General features: G+C 37.2%; 2 protein-coding genes and 2 pseudogenes across 5 annotated transcripts; 2 read left to right on the forward strand and 2 right to left on the reverse strand.

Annotated features, from left to right (window-relative positions):
* The first annotated feature begins 811 nt into the window (after positions 1-811).
* On the forward strand, positions 812-5,016 carry LOC147501019 (uncharacterized). 3 transcript variants are annotated; one of them, XM_086606058.1, is made up of 4 exons: positions 812-1,095; positions 1,787-2,008; positions 3,886-4,105; positions 4,360-5,016. In XM_086606058.1, exons 1-4 carry the CDS (start codon positions 971-973, stop codon positions 4,624-4,626), a joined length of 834 nt encoding a protein of 277 aa, XP_086462184.1. In that variant the 5' UTR covers positions 812-970; the 3' UTR covers positions 4,627-5,016. The 3 variants fall into 3 exon arrangements, with proteins under 3 accessions (XP_086462184.1, XP_086462183.1, XP_086462185.1); XM_086606059.1 differs by lacking the exon at positions 812-1,095 and adding an exon at positions 1,517-1,658; XM_086606057.1 differs by lacking the exon at positions 812-1,095 and having other exon boundaries at positions 1,190-2,008.
* A 623-nt stretch (positions 5,017-5,639) lies between these two features.
* Positions 5,640-7,048, forward strand: LOC147501020 (aspartic proteinase nepenthesin-1 pseudogene; annotated as a pseudogene).
* A 3,329-nt stretch (positions 7,049-10,377) lies between these two features.
* On the reverse strand, positions 10,378-10,824 carry LOC147501021 (uncharacterized). Its single transcript, XM_086603724.1, has one exon. The coding sequence runs from the start codon at positions 10,822-10,824 to the stop codon at positions 10,378-10,380; it is 447 nt and encodes a 148-aa protein (XP_086459850.1).
* A 2,205-nt stretch (positions 10,825-13,029) lies between these two features.
* Positions 13,030-18,383, reverse strand: LOC147501022 (disease resistance protein At4g27190-like; annotated as a pseudogene). The gene is made up of 5 exons (XR_015219747.1): positions 18,167-18,383; positions 17,105-17,176; positions 16,510-16,988; positions 13,846-16,412; positions 13,030-13,615 (listed from the first exon to the last, which is right to left on the reverse strand). The product of XR_015219747.1 is annotated as a disease resistance protein At4g27190-like (transcript).
* Between the last annotated feature and the right edge of the window lie 898 nt (positions 18,384-19,281).

Raw genomic sequence — 19,281 nt, forward strand, 5'->3', positions numbered from 1 at the left:
ATGATACTTAAATAATTGCAATAATTCACAAAACACAAAGGAACTTCCAATTATGTATTTACATAATTATAATTATATTAACCAGGCAACGTTGGAAATTATTTATTAACTAGCAATTTTCCTGGGTTCAGTGAGTTTTTCTTTTACATGTGCAAAACCATATTTTAAAAATTATCCTTGATATTTGTGGATATTTGTCGATATATCTATATCCAGGATATTTACAAATGCCTCAATGTAAAATATCCCCACATAGAGGGATATATCCACGATACATATCCATAAATCAGGAGTCGATATATTGCCCTATCTTGATATTTTGTACTATGCCAACAAGTATAGCCTTCATAGTTTTGGTATTTGGCACTCATATATTAGTTTTTATTTATGTTTTATATTTTCAATTGTTGTATTGAAAACAATTCTATTTGTATGAAAACAATCAACTGTTTTAAACCATGTGTGAAATCACTTTTATAATTTCAAACACTTTTCTATCAATGTCTGAATTTATCTGGTTTTTCCTTGGTAAGCTAGTACAAGGGTTCGCCCATAGTCTGAGTTAACCTTTGAAGCTTAGCCTGGGACCCTAAAATAGTAAAATACGAAGAATCAGGATCCAATGAGGTCCTCTCACAAAACGCCATCGTGAGTCTGCACTCCCATCCTTACAAATTCAAATCTAAAACTTCGAGATCCACATAATACGTATTCCAATGCAAACGACCAGTCAATAAGGAACCCAAACATTGAGTCCTAATCCATACGAATATAACAACTAATATCAGTGGTTAAATTATATTAAAAATTCATATGCTTCTCAAATTAGCCACCACCTCAAACCGGAGGTGTCTTTTCTCATCTAATCTAGCCCCCATCTCAAAACTCATCTTGTTTTCAAAAAGATTTTTTTTTTATTATATATATATATAATTGATTGATTGTTGATTTGTTTGGAGAGAAAGAAGATATGGCACGAACGGTATCTCGGTCACCGTCGTATAGAAGGAGATATTCACCATCGTCCCCAGTTGGACATAGGCATAGCAGGAGAAGTAGAAGAGATCGTAGCCGTTCTCCATATTCCCGTAGCCGGTAATCCTTTATTTATTATATATATGTTTGTTTATTTATGTATACTTTATTCGAAATCAATCAATTGTATATAGGCAATACATAATTATATATAGGGGCACATAGATGTGGAAATACTAAAGTGGGTAAAGATTGTATTTTTTTGACCTTGGTGTATATTGTGATTGGGAAATTAACTTGTTTTACTGTTTACGTGCTCAAGTGGACGTTATGTTGTACTATGGTGTTTGAACTGTCGCATTTTGGTTAAGGAAGATATTGTTGCTGTCAAAAGCTAACCCATTGCGAACTCGATGTTTTGAACTTTGCACCCCAAATCGTTTGTTTGGTTGAGTCATCTGAGGGTATAAGTTTCACAGAAGAACATTAAGTCCCAAATGGTTAATGCGACAGGGGACGTAGAGAGAACATGGTGATTATAAGGATAATGAAAGAACATAGGTGCTCCTTTTCTTATAGGATTTAAGCAGGTGAAGGATTTCGTTGATTTTCCTTTGGTTGCTTGATTTGGGCTTCGAGATTTCATGAATGGAGCACAATTGGTATTCTTAATAATATATGAGGTAACTGTACATGTTGTATTGAAAACCTGTCTGCTAGGTGGTGGGATTTTTCATGGTATTAGTTTTTTCTGCTTTCTGAGAGTTGATTTCTGTTTGAGTATTCCTTACTGTTTTGTTTTATTGCACAGACGAAGAAGTCGTTCAACTTCTCCACGACGACACAAAAGTCGTTCACCTACTCCAAGACGTCGCACAATTCGTTCTCCAACTCCAAGGCGTCACAAGAAACGTAGAAGTACGAGCTCCTCAGTGTCCCCTATTAACAACAAGTCTAGTAGTCCGAGCGTTGGTGCTATAGACCGCAAGAATGCTATTGAGAAGTTGAAAATTGAAGAGGAAGAAAAGAAAAGGTATACTGTCATTTTACATGTCTGTATTAGCATACTATAATATCTCTTTTTTCTCTCTTGTGTTTAAAATAAAGAGTAAGTTTAGTATTGTTTCAAACTTTATCCTTTATATCTTTATGTATAATTTCTTGCAAGCTTGGGTTCATCAGTATCCTTATTTCTCTTCTATGTGTGCGGAATTAAATAATTCATGGGATCTACTGCTCGATTCAAAGTCATGACTCCGTAATTCTTGAACACTATGTATCTACTAGCACTGTATCACATTTGCATGTAATTTGCAATAAGGCTCCTATATTTCAACTTCAGATATTCCAATGGTGATGTCTAGGCATTTATTATATAAATCTGCCAAAAGTTTTCATATATGTTTTTGAAGGGTCCTTTACTCTTTGCCATGTGGCCTTGAAAACCTTCTTGATTCTCTTAGCTCATGAGAAACTTTGGATTCTGTCAGAAATTATTGTAGGTGATACGTGATAGTTAGTTGATGGTAGAAAGACGCTGAATATGTTTTGCAACTCTTTGGGTGCTTAATTTTTTTGTTCGACATTTCACAAGCTGTCGTACTGGTTTTTACTGCCTGATACACATGGACAATCATTGTGAACCCCTTTCTCCACCGCCCATGTATGAGTTAATTATCTTATGGCTTCTACAATCACCGGATGTTATCGATTGTAAATGTTTCATGCATATATGCATCAGAACTCAGAACTCAGAAGTGAATGAAACGGAATAGGAGCCTCTGGTCTACTTCTGCATCTGAGCACTTTATTTGAGCTCTTTGTTCCCCCCGTTTAGTTGCATTCACTGAAAGTTAAATGACTTAAATCTGATATTTGGAAATCATGGGCTCGTTTTGTGCAAAAGTTAATCACAAGTAAATAATATTTTGTTTTTCTTTTCCTGTTAATTTATTTATTCTCCAGGTTTAAAATTTTATAGTTTTGCTCTTGATAGCTTAGGGAAGCTATGACCATTTTCTGGTAGCGTGAATTCAATTGCAAAACAATTAACTTTAGAAGGTGTACGCTCGAAAAAAAAGAGAGAATTTGAATGAACTCAGGAAAATAATCTTGTGTCTAATTTTTTTTTCTACCGTTGATACCTTGGGGGGTTGCAATTCACTGCACTTATATCAATCGCTCGAGAGTATTGTGGAAGTTCCTCGTCTTTCAAACATCTAATAAAATGTTGGCAGTATATCTGTACTAGATGGTCAAGATGGTTTGGGGTAAGAGTGTGAAGCTATGCTGTAAAAGAATAAAAATTATAAAATCAAACTGAACTCTGCCGTCACCCTTGTGGGATAGAGTGGAGAGTTTTTTTTGCACGAAAATCTTTCCTTGGTGGAATCATTTGCTCTTGTTCGCTGGTTGTTGTTCCCCAAAAGTCAATTCCTAAACTTTTTTCTTGTATTTGAATAAATCTAATAAATCTGGTTGTGTCAGAGTTGTAGTTAATGTGAGGATTGAAGTGCTTTCGTGATTAGTTTTAAACCTGCAACAGGTTACTTGACATTCTTCTCGACAGGCTTTACTGAAGGAAGCTACTGCTATAGTTCAACTTGTAATATTTGATGATGCAATTGGTGCCTCGTTTATCTACTGTTCACCAGTTTGAATACTCATTTGTTTGGATCAGAAATCTGTTAGAGAGGTATGCCTTATTAGCATAAGCTTGTATTTAGTGTCTTGATGAAGGAAAGGTTAGTTAGTCATTCATTATAAATTACGTAGGAAATATTGCCATGTTACGTACCTATTTGGATCTGACACTGCGGCTTCCGTTTAACATTTAATTGGAAACAGAAGTGTTGTGCTCTTCTGTGTTAAAGGTCATTTTCCTGGTTGACTTTTTTCTTGTTTTATCAGGCGTCAGCGTGAGGCGGAGTTGAAACTATTAGAAGAAGAAACTGCGAAGAGAGTTGAAGAGGCAATTAGGAAGCAAGTTGAAGAGAGACTGAACTCTGAGGAAGTAAAGCTTGAGATACAAAGGCGAATTGTGGAAGGTCGCAATAAACTCCTTGACGAAGTTGCTGCTCAACTTGAAAAAGAAAAGGAAGCTGCTCTTATAGAGGCTCGGCAGAAAGAGGTAGCTTATTGTTCTCTCCGTTGTCTGATATTGATTGCTTAATCTTGATACTGTTCTTAAACTAAAAGCTGCAATGAGCCAAATATTTTCATCGGATTGATATGATGGACTGATTATGAACTAAGATGTTACATTTATTAAAGTTTCTGCGAAGTCAAACTTTCATGATGATCTCTTTAATTGGCTTTATCCATTGTTATATGTAGAACCTGTTTTATGCTAAAATCTTAAATTTGCGGCTTGGTATCTCATAGGAACAAGCTCGTATAGAGAGAGAGGAGCTGGATAAGATGCTTGAGGAGAACCGAAGGAGAGTGGAAGAAGCTCAAAAAAGAGAAGCATTAGAGCAGCAGAGGAAGGAGGAGGAACGCTACCGGGAGCTGGAACAACTCCAAAGGCAGAAAGAAGAGGCCATGCGGAGAAAGAAATTGGAAGAAGAGGAAGAAAGATCAAATCAGATGAAGCTATTAGGTAAAAACAAAACACGGCCGAAGCTGTCGTTTGGACTTGGTTTAAAATAATGGATGCCTTATTATGTAACATGGCTGGTGTTTAAGTTGGATTACACATGGTTTTGGACAACGTTGAGAAAGAAAAGGTTTTGAAGGTCTACCTTCTGCCATGACAGCCGTAAAATACACATGGTTGGCTCATATGAAATGAAAATGATTCGAAAGCCATTGTTTTAGAGAATTCATGGTCTGTCTATTACTGGTTCATGTCATTGTTTTTGACAGTTCTGGGTCTGTCTATTACTGGTTTATGTCATTTTTGAATTTTTTTCATTTTCTTTGTTTGGCTGTAACAAATATTGATACTCAGACATGACGAATCATTTGACAAGCTTTGTATGATTAGAAAGTGGATTCTGGCTTGGAACCAAACGGTATTAAACCAACTGTTGGAGAGTAGTTTCTAGGTCAGCTATGTTTGAGTCTATGTTTACTGTGCATTGTATTTCATTCTCATCGTATCCTGTTTCTCTCTAATGTTTGCAACCAGTGTACTGGTTTGCATAATTGATAGACTAAATGTTTTGTTAAGTTCTAACACGCACTGTATATAACTCCACGTACGGTATAAATATCTCTTTTCACCGCTCTTCACTCTAAAGTTACAGGAGCAAAATGAGTATGTTGCAAGAATTAGTCGTTCGTAAGTTGAAACTTAAAATTAATAAAAATGAATGAACAAATAAATCTAAATTTTAGTCTCACATTTGTCAACAGAAACTCTTCAGTCTTTACATCTTAACTATAACGAAGATTTCGGCAAGTGATAATGATGGAAGATTTAGAGTTAATCAGTTAAAGAGACCAACTCAACTCGAAGTCTCGAACTCATTAATCACAGACATCTCTTCATTTACGTCTCTTGTTTCTTCATCTTACTTCCTTGATTAGTGGATTGTAAGCGTTTGATTCTTAGTTAACTAAAGAGTCCTGCATGCTTCGTACCCTGTAAACCAAAGATCCATTATTCTTTTCTCACACCTTATATATTCATCTCTCAAGTAGTTCTCTGCATTACTCCACCCTTCTTTCACCTATGGCATCTTCACCCTTTAACGTTTCTTCCGTTATGATGCTAGTAGTAGTACTAGTAATGGTGTCCTTGTTTGTTTCACCTACTTGTTCTCGGCGAGTTGTTGATAACCATCGGTCACCCAAAAAGGGATTTCGGGTTGATTTAAGACATGTAGATTCAGTGGGAAACTATACAAAACTTCAACTTCTACAACGCGGAATCATGCGCAGCAAGCATAGGTTGGCGAGGCTCAATTCGTTTACGACCACTTCAAAGGTTCAAGGGGTTCTGTTCAAACCCCACTTTATGCAGGTAGCGGGGAGTTCTATATGGACATCGCAATTGGTACTCCACCAAATTCTTATAGAGCGATAATGGACACTGGAAGCGATTTGATATGGACACAATGCCAGCCTTGTATAAATTGTTTCAGGCAACCAACACTGATATTTGATCCTACAAAGTCATCATCCTTCTCTGCAGTTTCATGCTCTAGTAAGTTATGTGACGCGCTGTCCTCGCCAACTTGTGACAATGGATGTGAATATATGTATTCCTATGCAGACGGTTCAAGGACAGAAGGCACTCTGGGTACTGAGACGTTCACTTTTAATAAAGTGTCTGTTCCTAAAGTCGGGTTCGGTTGTTCGAACGATAACAATGATGTTGGGGGTGGATTCAGTCAAGGTGCAGGCCTTGTCGGACTTGGTGGTGGACCGTTGTCCCTTGTTTCACAAATTGGCTCTGGGAAGTTCTCCTATTGTCTAACCTCCATGGGTGATATAAAACCTAGTAGTCTTTTGTTTGGGTCTCTTGCAAAGACCAAACATGGTGGTACCACAAAAACTACTCCGCTGATACGAAGCCCTTCTCAACCAACATACTACTACCTGTCTCTTGAAGGGATTACAGTCGGAAGCACTCGCCTTTCCATCCCAGAATCCAGATTTGCTCTCAATGAAGATGGTAGTGGAGGAGTAATGATAGACTCTGGTACCACCCTCACGTACTTAGAAGACAGCAGTTATAATTTAGTGAAGCAAGCCTTCATAGCACAAACAAGACTTCCAGTGGCCAATCCTGGTAACACCGGACTTGATCTTTGCTTCACGGTGCCATCTGAAAATTATGATATACAAGTGCCAACATTTATATTCCATTTTAAAGGTGCTGACTTGGAATTGCCAGTAGAAAACATTATGATTTCTGATTCAAGTATGAGCCAATTGGTTTGCTTAGCCATGGCACCAGGCGGGGATATGTCGATATTTGGAAATATTCAACAGCAGAATATTTTGGTCCTTTATGATATCCGCAAACACAAAATCTCATTCACGCCAAGAAATTGCGACCGTTTGTGACTTTCTAGCTAAAAGTGGTCTTGTGTCTGCGCTGGGGTTAGATGCATGGTAGCCTGGTAGGTGTAGTTATTAAGTTATTTCGTCTTATTTCGTTTAAGGTTTAGTTTTTGTCTTGCTTTCTCAGTGTGATATGAAATAACTTTGATTACAGCATCATTTCTTCTTCATGAACATATGATCAGATTGGCATATTTGAGCATTACATTTGAGAAACATTTGGATGTACTTATCATTTGTTTGAAACCTGCTTATTAGTCACATCCTAAAGGTTTGCAGTTGGTTTCAACACCTAGAGGATGGTTTAATTCACTTGTTCTTTGACCTTTGTAATTAAATTTGAGTTGGAAACATTGATTCTTTTGGACCTCGCCGAACACAATGCACAGCTCTTAAACTTACAAATGCCCATCTTTATTTTCTGCACCCAGATGACACATACCTCTAACACCAATCAACTAAATAAAAGGATAAATTTATGCATACATCCGCAACAGTCGAATTGATCAATTAACCAAGTTAGGAAGAGGAAGCAAGAGGATTTGACCACAAGGTAACAAGTACTATTAACTAGAACAATGTCATTTAACCTAAATTTCTTTGACAATGTGTGATCTTTGTGCATCCCCGGCTGTAAGGATTGGCCAGTGATGCGCTTTGACAGTTGTAGTAAGAAGCACCACGATTAGTGCAAGGGACAAAATCTCTTTCTAATGCACCGTAGCTAATATGCCCGCCAGTTTGAGCTAAAGAACGTCTAACCGTATTAGAATTCTTCGTAGTCTCCTCATCTTGATCGATCCATTCACCAACATTAAAAAGTGAATCACCAAAATGTGTGTCGCTAACAATAGTTGAGTCAGCCAAGGCAAGAACGAAGAGGATGATGATCAATGAAAACTTAGGAGCCATGAAGCATGAAAATGGCAAGAACAGAAAAGTAGTAAATATGAATGAAAATGGAGTTGTTGATTGCTTATATAATAATACTCGAACATAATAAACTATTTCATGTGATTTGAAACATGGAGTTGTTAGCTTGAAGGTTTAGGGTGTCCTTTGGATGAAGCACAAATTAAGATTAAATTGGCACATAGATATTTCTGGCTGCTTATGTTAGAGGGTATCAAGTCACCTAATTTGTCCAGGTACATGTCACACAAAAAAGTAGGGCAGATTTGAATGAAATGGAGCTCACTTAGATCTTACTTTCGTACAAAATTATAATAATATGTATATGGGAGTAACCAGTATACTCAAGTTGGGGGATCGGAGTTCTTCCATGGTCCGCCCAGTCCTAGATCTTTCCCCAGCATCCCTCCAAAAGTTGGAGAGTGTTGAGTCTACTGTTATCAAGAAAAGTGACTGTTTCTGATTGAGCTTTTGCATTTCTATTTCTAAATTAATCTCCAAAAGATCAATACGCCTGCAACATTTGTAAAACACAATAACTTTAGATTAAAGACTGCTAATTTTGTAGTACAACATGTTTTTTTTTTTGCAAAACAGCCTATTCATCAACTAGTACTAAGGCTTCGCTATTTTTTAATCGTTTGTAACAGCAATCACAACATATGCTCTGGTAGACCCACGAACGAAGATATACTTTTATTTTTACAATTTAGCGAGCAATTGATTTTAGTTACAATTAAATCTCCATTTCTTAAAAATATTATTAGAATAGTTTTAGTTTCAAATATTGACAAGTGAATTAAAATTAGCTTGTTTACCGATAAAGTGGAAGTAAAGCTCTTTGAATTTCCCTCCTTCAATGCTCTTTCATTTTTATCCATATGCGTACAAGTAGGGCAACCAGAAGCCCAGATGCGCAGACCACGGCAATTGCAATCAACAAACTACTTGAAGGCGTATTTTGATGATGCTTATAAGCAATGCTATGTTGATATCCGTTGTTGTCCGGCATTGTACCAGGCACTGGGGCATCACTACCCCATGGTAAGCTAGGAACATGAGGCATACCTGTTTCAAAAATTATCTCAGATTTAGATTTGAGGATGCAGCTGACTATTTAGCTTCAACATACGACAATGCATGTTATAAGTAATTGTGAATTTGTTTTCCTCCATTTCGAATAGATCATTTTTTTTTTTTTTTTTTATCAGTAATATAAAATTTATTAATGTCACACAGGAACATTACAAGCATAAGATCCCATTGATCACGGTTTAAAGACTAGTCACACTTGCCCAGGTGTGTACCTGTGGGAGCCCTTAACTAAGTCTAAAATCATGAAAAAAGGAACGAAATCAAAGCCATCTGGAGAGGGAATTCCAATGAGGGAGATCCTCACTTAGTCGCACACTCAAGGATTTAGCTATCCATCAAGCTGCAGACTACCCCAGTCGCAAACACAACTCAACTCTATGTTTCATTGATTAAATTCTCCCAGTCAAAAACCAGCTCATAGAAATGATGATCACGTCTTTCTTCATAAGCACACTGCATATGGGAGTAACTTCCAGGTGATTGCCTTGAACCCTTCAGAGTTGAAGAGTGACCAATTGATAAAAATGTTTCTAAAATTACCATTATCCATTACCGCATCCATAATCTCAACTCTGTGATGTAAAAGACGCATCCACAACATGGATGTAAAAGGACATAGGAAAAACAGATGAATGATGCTTTCTTCACTGGCTTTGCAAAGTACGCACCTGTTTTGAATGATCATTCCTCTATTTCTTAAATTATCCACCGTCAATATCCGCTCCCACACTGCGCTCCACATAAAGAATTTGATCCGCGACGGTAAATTAACCTTCCAAATTATCTTGTATGGAAAGTTTGGGAGCTGAGCATCACCCCTTCTTTTTCCATGTAGCTCCAAATAGTATGATTTCACTGAAAAAGTTCCGTTGCTCGTCCGGTTCCATCTCCATGAGTCGTCTTCATCATCCAGAACGGTGTGAACTAACAATGCTTTAAGCTCGTTAATCGAGTTCACCTCACTTTCTCTGAAATTTCTTCTCCTCAGATGAAAATTCCACTCCATCACATTTCCTTCTTGCGTCCGATGTTGTTCCACTGACCCATTCTTGATGGAAGCATACCTCAAAGGAATCTCCCCACACCACTTGTCCATCCAAAATCTTGTTTTGTTTCCTCTTCCCACATTATGCAAAGAAATCTGTTTGTGGAGCCAGGATCCCCTCCAAAGAAAACATCCGTATGTTTGTCGAACAGTTGCCGGCCTACCCCATTTATCAGAGACACCATATTTTGCTTCAATAACATCCTTCCATAAAGCATTACTTTCATTACCATACCTCCATAGCCACTTCCCAAGGAAGGCTTGATTAAACATTCTAATGTTTTCAAAACCCAGAACCCCATCTTTCTTAGGAGTACACACGTTGTCCCATGCGACTAGGTGATATTTTCTCTCATTATTTTTTCAAGCTTGTACGCCACACTCGCCGGAATAGTAAATAGCGAGAGATAATAAACACGTAAATTTGATAGGGTGCTGTGAATAAGAACTAGCCTCCCTCCTTTTGACAGTAGCTTCCTTTTCCATCCAGTGAAATTTGAATGAAATGCCTTAACCACCGGATCCCACACCTCTAAAATTTTGCAGCTTGCACCAAGAGGATGTCCCAAATACTTATATGGGAGAGATGCAACACTGCACCCCAAAATGGAAGCTAACTCATCTAATCTTTGAACTTCTCCCACTCCAATAATCGAGGATTTGGCGAGATTCACTTTCAACCCAGATACCGCTTCGAAAATGAGAAGAATAGCCTTAATCATGAGAATGCAACCAATTGAGGCATCAGTCAAGAAAAGTGTGTCATCAGCAAATTGTATCATGCTCACTTCTTTAGCAAGTTTTCATTGGTCGCTTTCTTTGTAAGTCTAGAAAGTGCTTCCATCACGATAATAAATAGAAAAGGGGAAATGGGGTCGCCTTGTCTTAATCCCATTTTACTTCTAAAAAAACCTTTTGGAGCTCCATTCACTAAAACCGAGAAGAGGCTGTGGAGATACATGTATGTATCCATCTTCTCCACTTAACTCCAAATCCCATTCTATTAAGGATATTGTCTACGAAAGCCCAACAAACATGATCGTATGCTTTAGTTATGTCGACTTTGCATAAAATCGGCCTTGGTGTTTTCTTGCATCAATGCATTCATTAGCGATAAGGACACTATCAATAATTTGACGACCTCCGACTAAAGCACCTTGAGACATAGACACAATACCATGAAGAACCTCTTTTAGGCGTGTCGCAAGCATCTTTGAAATAATCTTGTATATACCACCTACAAGGCTTATAGGTCTGTAATCGCCCAAAGAAAGAATCCCTTGCTTCTTAGGAATCAAAGAGATGAAAGTTGTATTGTTCTTCCAATTCAAGAAAGCCAAATCTTGGAACTCCTTAACTGCCTCCATCATATCAGTTTTGAGAATATTCCAGAATCTTTTGTATACGGCCATTGGAAAGCCATCTGGTCCGGGGGCCTTTTCTCCACCTAAGTCGTTTAGAGCAGCTAATAACCTCATCTTCATCAAAATTTATTTCAAAAGATGTCCTCTGTTCTCATCAATTGATTCAAAGAATAACCCATCAGGCGTCGGTCTCTCAAGGATTGGCTCTTTATACAGATCTTCATAGAAGGATGTAATATGATCTTTAATCCTTCTAGGATCTCTACATATCTCTACCATCAATCAATGTGAGCATGGCACCTTATTGAATGTCTATTTCTTATTGCCACAAAGTCTGGTCCGGAACTTAGTGTTTGCTTCTTCAACAAGTCTTGTAAATCATTGATCATATTGGCCCTTTCCACTAGCTCTTGTTCTGTAAGATCGACACTTTCTTCTTTCTTGTCAATCACATCAATAGCTTCCACTTTAGCTTCAATCAATCCATCGACTCTACCAAAAACTTCCTTATTCCAGATTTTCAATTTAGCTTTTAACTCTTTGATTTTATTCCACCAGATCTCAGATGGTCTCCCTTCATAATGGAAAGAAGACCACCATTCCTCTACTAGTCTGTCAATTGATGGATCCTCCAACCAGATTTTCAATTGGTTAAAATGTTTAAATATACGCTATATTTTTGGAACTTTATCAGAGCTTTTAGTGAGAGGTCTTAATCATGGTAAACAATGCCAGGATTAACGTCTAGCGACCGATGCGCAAAATATTTACAATCACCAGATCATCATACACAATTTAATCCAAGACAAGTCAACCATACAGACAGAAATGAATTGAGGCATAGCTCCAAGAGATCATATAACACTCGCTATAGTTCATCACTTGATACTTCCAAATGTATAAAGCTTATGCATCAAAGAAACATTCAAGCGGTTACTTGAAATCAGAGAACCAGTACAAGAACTAAATCAAATTAAACACGCTTCAACAGATCTCATTAACTGGAGGGGACTATATTGGTAGGACCAATCGGTGCCTAACACCAACTTTCAACCTCAGCCCTGTTTGTGAGTCAATGGTAATGTAATCACTGGATACTATTCAGGGACCAACTACAATTTTCATTTTCGGAATATGTTCACCTTAATACGCCAATTATCATTGTATACCTTAAACAAACATATGATTTCATGAAACCAATTTTGACTAAATGTTATCATAATGCCAACTCAAAAAATATTCACATATGGGTTTCTGACAAACCAGGAATCTCCATATACATTCAAATCCATGAATAATTATAACCTTAATGCAATAGCAGCCCATAAAACAAGACCTAAGTCAAAGACCAAATTGCTATTAACTCTAAAGAAAAATATGCGGCTATTGTCCTCAAGGGATTTTGAAATTTTCTTACCTGTCAAACATTAAAGTAGAAATCATTCTTGGCCAAGAGAACAATTGGGAAAGACTATGGAATTTGGAGTTGTTATTAGTTTCAGTCAATTTTAGAACATAAATGAAAATATGTCGGTGACCTATATTCCAATGGTTGCATCAAAATTGGAAAAAAAAACCTAAAGGATAAAAAGGATAAACAACTGAAACGAAAACTCAAGACTAGAATTTCTGATTCTCCACTAAAAATCAATATAAATTTGAATTTGAACAACAACATCAGCATGGCCTATTATCTATCAAATTATTTCAAATTTGTTAAAAAGACAAAGTTTCAAATCCAAAGCTTGAAACTACGGATGAACATGATACATACCTTGATCGAAAACCCGATTATCTAAGCAGAAAGGAAAACTAGTTTCGATAACTAACATTTGATTCCTTCGTAGCACTTGGAGACCTTTCTTTTCCACAATCACTTTGTAACTTGGAATAAGAGCTCTTTTCAATCCGATCAGAGACGAAATCAATCATTCCTTTCTCGAAAGACGTGTTAAGGACGTGGGTAATCCCACTCGAGTGAATCCCACCACTCAAATACATCTTCTTGTTCATACATTAAGTTGTTGCATTCTCTGCGTCCAGTTTGACTGTTCAACAAATCACATTGCGGACACACATAGACACCATTGATTGACAGGAACAAATAATTGAGAGTATAGAAGTCGTTCTGAGTTTTACCATCACCAAAAGAAGTTCCAATACTATCGGTGAGGATTCCCGCAATCGAAAACTCTAGAAATCAGTTCAACTGAAAAAACAAAACAACCAAATTCAAAATTCCAATCAATTGAAACCAAAACAAGATTAGAATTTCTGAATCTCCACGAAAAATCAATACAAATTCGAATTTATCTGTGGATAAATTGAACAACAAATTATTTGAAAATCTTTAAAAACGGCAACAAATCAAACAAAATTCTAAAAAGAAATAAAGTTTCTGATGAAAAGCTTGAAACTTCGGATGAACATGACACATACCTTGATCGAAAGGGTTTTCAGTGTAGAAGCAAGTTATCAAAGCAGAAAGGAAAACCAATTGAAGCCTAGAAAAAGATCATTTCAACCCACCCTTCGAAAGAGATGTTCAGGACGTGGGTAATCCCACTCGAGTGAATCCCACCACTCTCTTCTTCCATAAATTACTTCAAGAGAAGGTGGGGCTGAAAGAGGGAGCCTTTTCAATTCAGGACAATTGGTTACAAAAACTGTTTCAAGAGAGTCACAAACCATCATGCCCTTCCAAATGCTCTTCATTTTCAGTAGGCTGTCGAAGTACAATGACTTCAACCTTGGGAGTGCGACAGTATAATCAATTTCACATGGTTCTTCTTCTTCTACAATTAGTTCCTCCAATTCAACACAATTCCCCACGCTGATCACTTCCAGGTATTGAAAGTGTTGTAATAACCTAGTTGAAAACAGGCGGTCCAGTTTGACAGTGTCAATTCTAACAGACTGCCAAGAGTTGCTGTACATGAATAGCTGACTCCAAGTGCTCTTCAGTTTTGGTAATCCTATTAAATCCAAATAATTTAACCTTGGTAGTACTGAAATGGCACCACTCTCATCTCCATCCGCTACCACTAGCTCCTCCAATTGCTCACAATCCCCCACGATGATCTCTTCAAGGTTAAGAAGTTGTTGAAGCAACCTAGACGACAAGAAAACTTTGATATTACGACAACTCCAGATCTCTAACCTCTTCAAACAAGGAAAAGCTCCGTGTGCTGGGACCTTCTCATATATCTTACCCATGTTCTCGACCCATTGTAGGAAGGGCAACTCTGATAATCTTGCGAAATGTTGAACTTGAAGAAATTGAATGCTTTTCGGAAGTCGGAGGGAATTGCAAGGAATACCCTTTGAGTTGGACAAACATAGAATTCCCTCCTGCTGACTTTCGAAATAATATGCTTCTCTTTCCATTAGAATAAAATACTTTTTTAACTTTTCAAAGTTTGTAAATTCACCATAGGAAATAAAGTCCGATAGCTCGTGAAATTGGATTGTAAGATTCTCCAAGTGTGTCAAGCTTGAGAGTTCCCGCACGAAATCTCTCCCTCTTTCTCGCGCATACACATATTCCTGATTTATTCCTCTCAATTGTAACTCTTCAAGTAAAGAAAACTTGGATATCAATCCTGAAGGGATCATTTCTTTCAATTTAGAATTGCCGCTGAGATCAAGGCTTCTGAGGTTGGCCAACATTTCCATCCCATGAGGCAGTTCTTCTATGGCCGAATATGTGAGCTTCAACACTCTCAGTGACTCAAGCTTGGATAGAGAAGGCACTCTAACTAATTTCCGACAATCAAGTAAGAGTAAACCACGAAGATTCACCAAATCAGAAAGTGAATCTGGTAACGACTCAATACAAGTCCCAGATAAATCGAGAACCATCAGACTATTCATGTTCATAAAAAAACCAGGTGCAACGTGTTTCAGTGCACCAGGAATACTATGTGCAATGTGTTTCAGTGCAGCAGGATACTTCTGACCAAGGATCAAAGTCAAGAGTTTTGGGCATTTCGGAATAATTGGAATATTTTCTATTTTACTTTCCATAAACGAAACCCTCTCAAGATCTTCCGACCAATCATCTTCATGCGGTATTTCTGTTGATGAAAGCCCAGTTCTGACCATGAATTTTGATTTTGATTTTGTGATGTAAAGAGCCATATCCCTAATCAAATCATGCATTTTAACAAAGTCCCTATCAACTTCAAAATGAAGACGACCTTCTAAAGAAACTTCATCTAGCATGCAACAACCCTTTAGTTTATTCAGTATAACACGGCCACGACGCATTTCATCTTCTTTGCTCGATCCCTTGACTAACCCTTCCATAACCCAATACTCAATCAACTCACTAGTGTCAATTTTATAATCTTCAGGATACAATGCACAATATAAGAAACACTTCTGGTGGTTTTCCCTCAATTGATCGTAACTGAATTTTAGACGCTGAATGACTTTCTCCTCCATGACCATGTTCAAACTTGTAGATTCTTGCAGATCTGATAATGCAACTCGCCACTCATCAACATCACCAACATCTTTGCTTCTCATTGCTCGCCCAATTGTGATGATTGCAAGCGGCAAACCACAACACTCCGCAACAACTTCTTTTGCAATCTCTTCCACATCGGAACAAGCTCCTCACCAACATTTACCAAGAACAGTTCCCATGCTTCGTCCTTAGAAAGCGGTTCAACTTTGACATCTTTTTGGCACAACATCCCTCTGCACACTTCCAATGATCTAGTAGTTAATACTATCTTGCACCCATTGTCTTTTGAAGGTTCGGGAACTCCTAGCTCATGTAGATCAAATGCCTCCCATATATCGTCCAAGAAAAGTACAAATTTTCCCTTTCTTTGCAATGCACTGAATAGTGATGGCGATCTACTAGCTTCATCTTGTCTAGCAGAAAGATCCAAATCGACTACGTTCGCAATCTGCTGTTGAAGTTTTTGAGCATCAACATCTCTGGATACAGTAACCCACAAAACGTTTTCAAAACGTCTACGTTCTTGCACAAGTCGCTTCTTCGATTGTCTTCATAATGGTGGTTTTTCCCACGCCACCCATGCCGTAGACACCAATTTTCTCAAACTCATCACCTACTATATATTCCCAAACCATCTTGAAGTTCTTATCAGCAGTACTACCAATCAGTCTTGTAGTTGGCATCTCCATTCCCAAAAACGTCAAAGACTCTTCTGATAATCGACTAGCCTCATATAATAGACCAACCATCTCTTCAGTGAACTCTAAAATTTGTTTTAGCAATTTCAGTCGTGAACAACAACTAGGCGAACAACAATTAGGCAAAACTCCACTTAGGCATCTTCTTCCCACGTTGGCTTCCTTGTCCACATCATCCGCCTTATTTATAACATTGTTGGCATTAGTCAACCAATTTTGTGCTTCACTTGTGCGCTTCTTTCCTTGTTCTACCTCTGCAATTCGCAATGTTTTTTCCACCTCCTTTATTCTGGCAATCAGATCTCCTTTTTTGTTTCTCAATGTCTGAATTTCTTCACTCAGACTTTTGACACCCAACTGATTAAGCGCACAAGTCAGTACACTTCCAACTGCTGCTCCAACAACTTCCATACCTGTCATTACAACACATTGGTTGTTAATTAAAATGATGATACATGATAGAGCTATTCCAGTAGGATATATGTAAAATACATAACATTAAGTAAATAGAGAATATGTATAATCTCACTTGTTTGTTTGGGTAGTTGGTTGTTCTCTGAACCTCTAATAACAAGAACCAAAGGAAAACGTAACTGGATATCTGCACATTTAAAATCATGTAAAGGTGGAGAATTAGCAGCAAAACTACAAATCAGTTTTAAGAGATAGTCATCATTGGACTTTATCAGTAGAATTGGTTAGCTCATATTTCAAATAAGTGATGGATCAAGAGTTTAAGTTTGCAAAACATGGTTATGTTGTTAACCTTTAACAATGAATGGCAATTAAAAACAAGAGTAATAATCAAATGTATAATAGCAACTAACAAGGAAGAAAAAATTTGTAATAAACTGACCTTATATATAATATAATTGATCGAGTGATGTTAAGGTGAATACTAGTCCAAAATCAACCAAGCTAAGCAGACCACCACAAAGAAGTTATGAAAACTCTCTCTGCTGTTTGTATATGACAATGGTGATAAGAAAGAGAGAATGTGGGAGCCACAAATATCATATTTTACAGTGTATTATTACTAGGTCTCTTCTCTTTCCTTCATGTTTTCTTCCTTTGTGCGTGGTGGTGGGTCATCATTTGAATGTTATGCTTGGTACTTTGCTAAGATCGTAAGATGCTTCCAGGACTGTTGTTGACTTGCTTCCTACGTAACTTCATTTGAATTTTTGATCATCCGATTTTCTGTTTTTGCCGACATAAAAAATGCAAATTTCATTACAAATGTGATCAGTGTGAATTCTTTATGAATGGTGTAAATATTGTACAAAGTCTGGTCCGGAACTTAGTGTTTGCTTCTTCAACAAGTCTTGTAAATCATTGATCATATTTGATCCTTTCCACTAGCTCTTGTTCTGTAAGATCGACACTTTCTTCTTTCTTGTCAATCACATCAATAGCTTCCACTTTAGCTTCAATTTAGCTTTTAACTCTTTGATTTTATTCCACCAGATCTCAGATGGTCTCCCTTCATAATGGAAAGAAGACCACCATTCCTCTACTAGTCTGTCAATTGATGGATCCTCCAACCACATTAATTCGAAGCGAAAAGGGGATGGTTTTCAAACAATCTTACTACAGTCTAACATCACAGCGCGATGATCTGAAGTAAATTTTGGAAGAGCCTTGAGCACAGCATCCCCAAAATGAGAGTCCCACTCTACTGAGGAAATGAATCTGTCAAGCTTTGACATCTTGGGGATAACTCGTTTATCCGACCAGGTGAAGCTTGCTCCTTCTAATGGATATTCAATCATCTCGTGTCTATTCTCAAATTTTGCAAACTCCTTCATCCCATTGGTAAACCGCGAGCCTCATCTTTTTTCGTATTCCAAACGTTAAAAAATCGCCTCCATGCACCATGGGAGGTCTGACCTATGATTATTATGGGAACACACAAAAAAGGTATGGCATGTAAGAAAATTTATATATGTATAATTATGATTGTTGAGCAAGTTTTTAAAAGAGTCAGTGCGTATACATGAATCTATTTTCTATTGAATTGGAAAGAATTATTACTGTTTTTCTTATTTTGAAAACTTTTTTTTTTTAAGTATAATTAATATCAATAGCCAAAAAGGGTGTCGGTAGAGTGTTTACAGAAAATGGCAATTAGTATTATTAACTAATAATTCATATTTCCTTCGCACTAAATTTGAAGTTTATGGGCATTAGAATGACATAACATTCCACTACAAAATATTTCACCATTTCAGTATGATAACAAAATAAATAAATTGAGATAATTCACCTATTGACTGCAGGTTTGTTTAAGGTTTCAAGTTGTTTATTAATCTCTGGGTCTTCTTCTCTCGATATGCTTCTTATTGTTTCTTCTGCCACTAGCGCAAACACACAAAACACCTAAATATAAGTCAAAAAACCAATTGTAGTAGCAGCCACTTTGAAAGACATGTTTGCTCTCCAATTTTATATATATTAAGGACAGGGATGAAATTCTCCAAATATAGTAGTAACATTTGTAACTCTCGCACATATTTCTTTAATTAGATATTACCAGTTGTACTGTTGTACAGTATCAGTATTCAGTACTGGGTTCATTTTTGCTGCAATTTTACTCATTAGCTAGGATTTGGGCATGTGATCTTGTCTTGCACATTGACCATCTAGTAAGAAATGACGAACCACAATCACGCCCAATACCACACCACAATCACTTTTCTTCCTCCA

The sequence above is a fragment of the Coptis chinensis genome, chromosome 4 (assembly GCF_015680905.1).
Source record: "Coptis chinensis isolate HL-2020 chromosome 4, ASM1568090v1, whole genome shotgun sequence".
Taxonomy (NCBI): Eukaryota; Viridiplantae; Streptophyta; class Magnoliopsida; order Ranunculales; family Ranunculaceae; genus Coptis; species Coptis chinensis.

Bases quoted from the DNA above. Each gene is read 5' to 3' on its own strand.
- LOC147501021 (XM_086603724.1), bottom strand. From the start codon at position 10,824: ATGATACAATTTGCTGATGACACACTTTTCTTGACTGATGCCTCAATT.
- LOC147501019 (XM_086606057.1), top strand. From the start codon at position 1,620: ATGAATGGAGCACAATTGGTATTCTTAATAATATATGAGGTAACTGTA. The intron at 2,009-3,885 runs GTATACTGTCAT...TTGTTTTATCAG, and splicing joins GAAGAGGAAGAAAAGAAAAG to GCGTCAGCGTGAGGCGGAGT. The intron at 4,106-4,359 runs GTAGCTTATTGT...GGTATCTCATAG, and splicing joins TAGAGGCTCGGCAGAAAGAG to GAACAAGCTCGTATAGAGAG.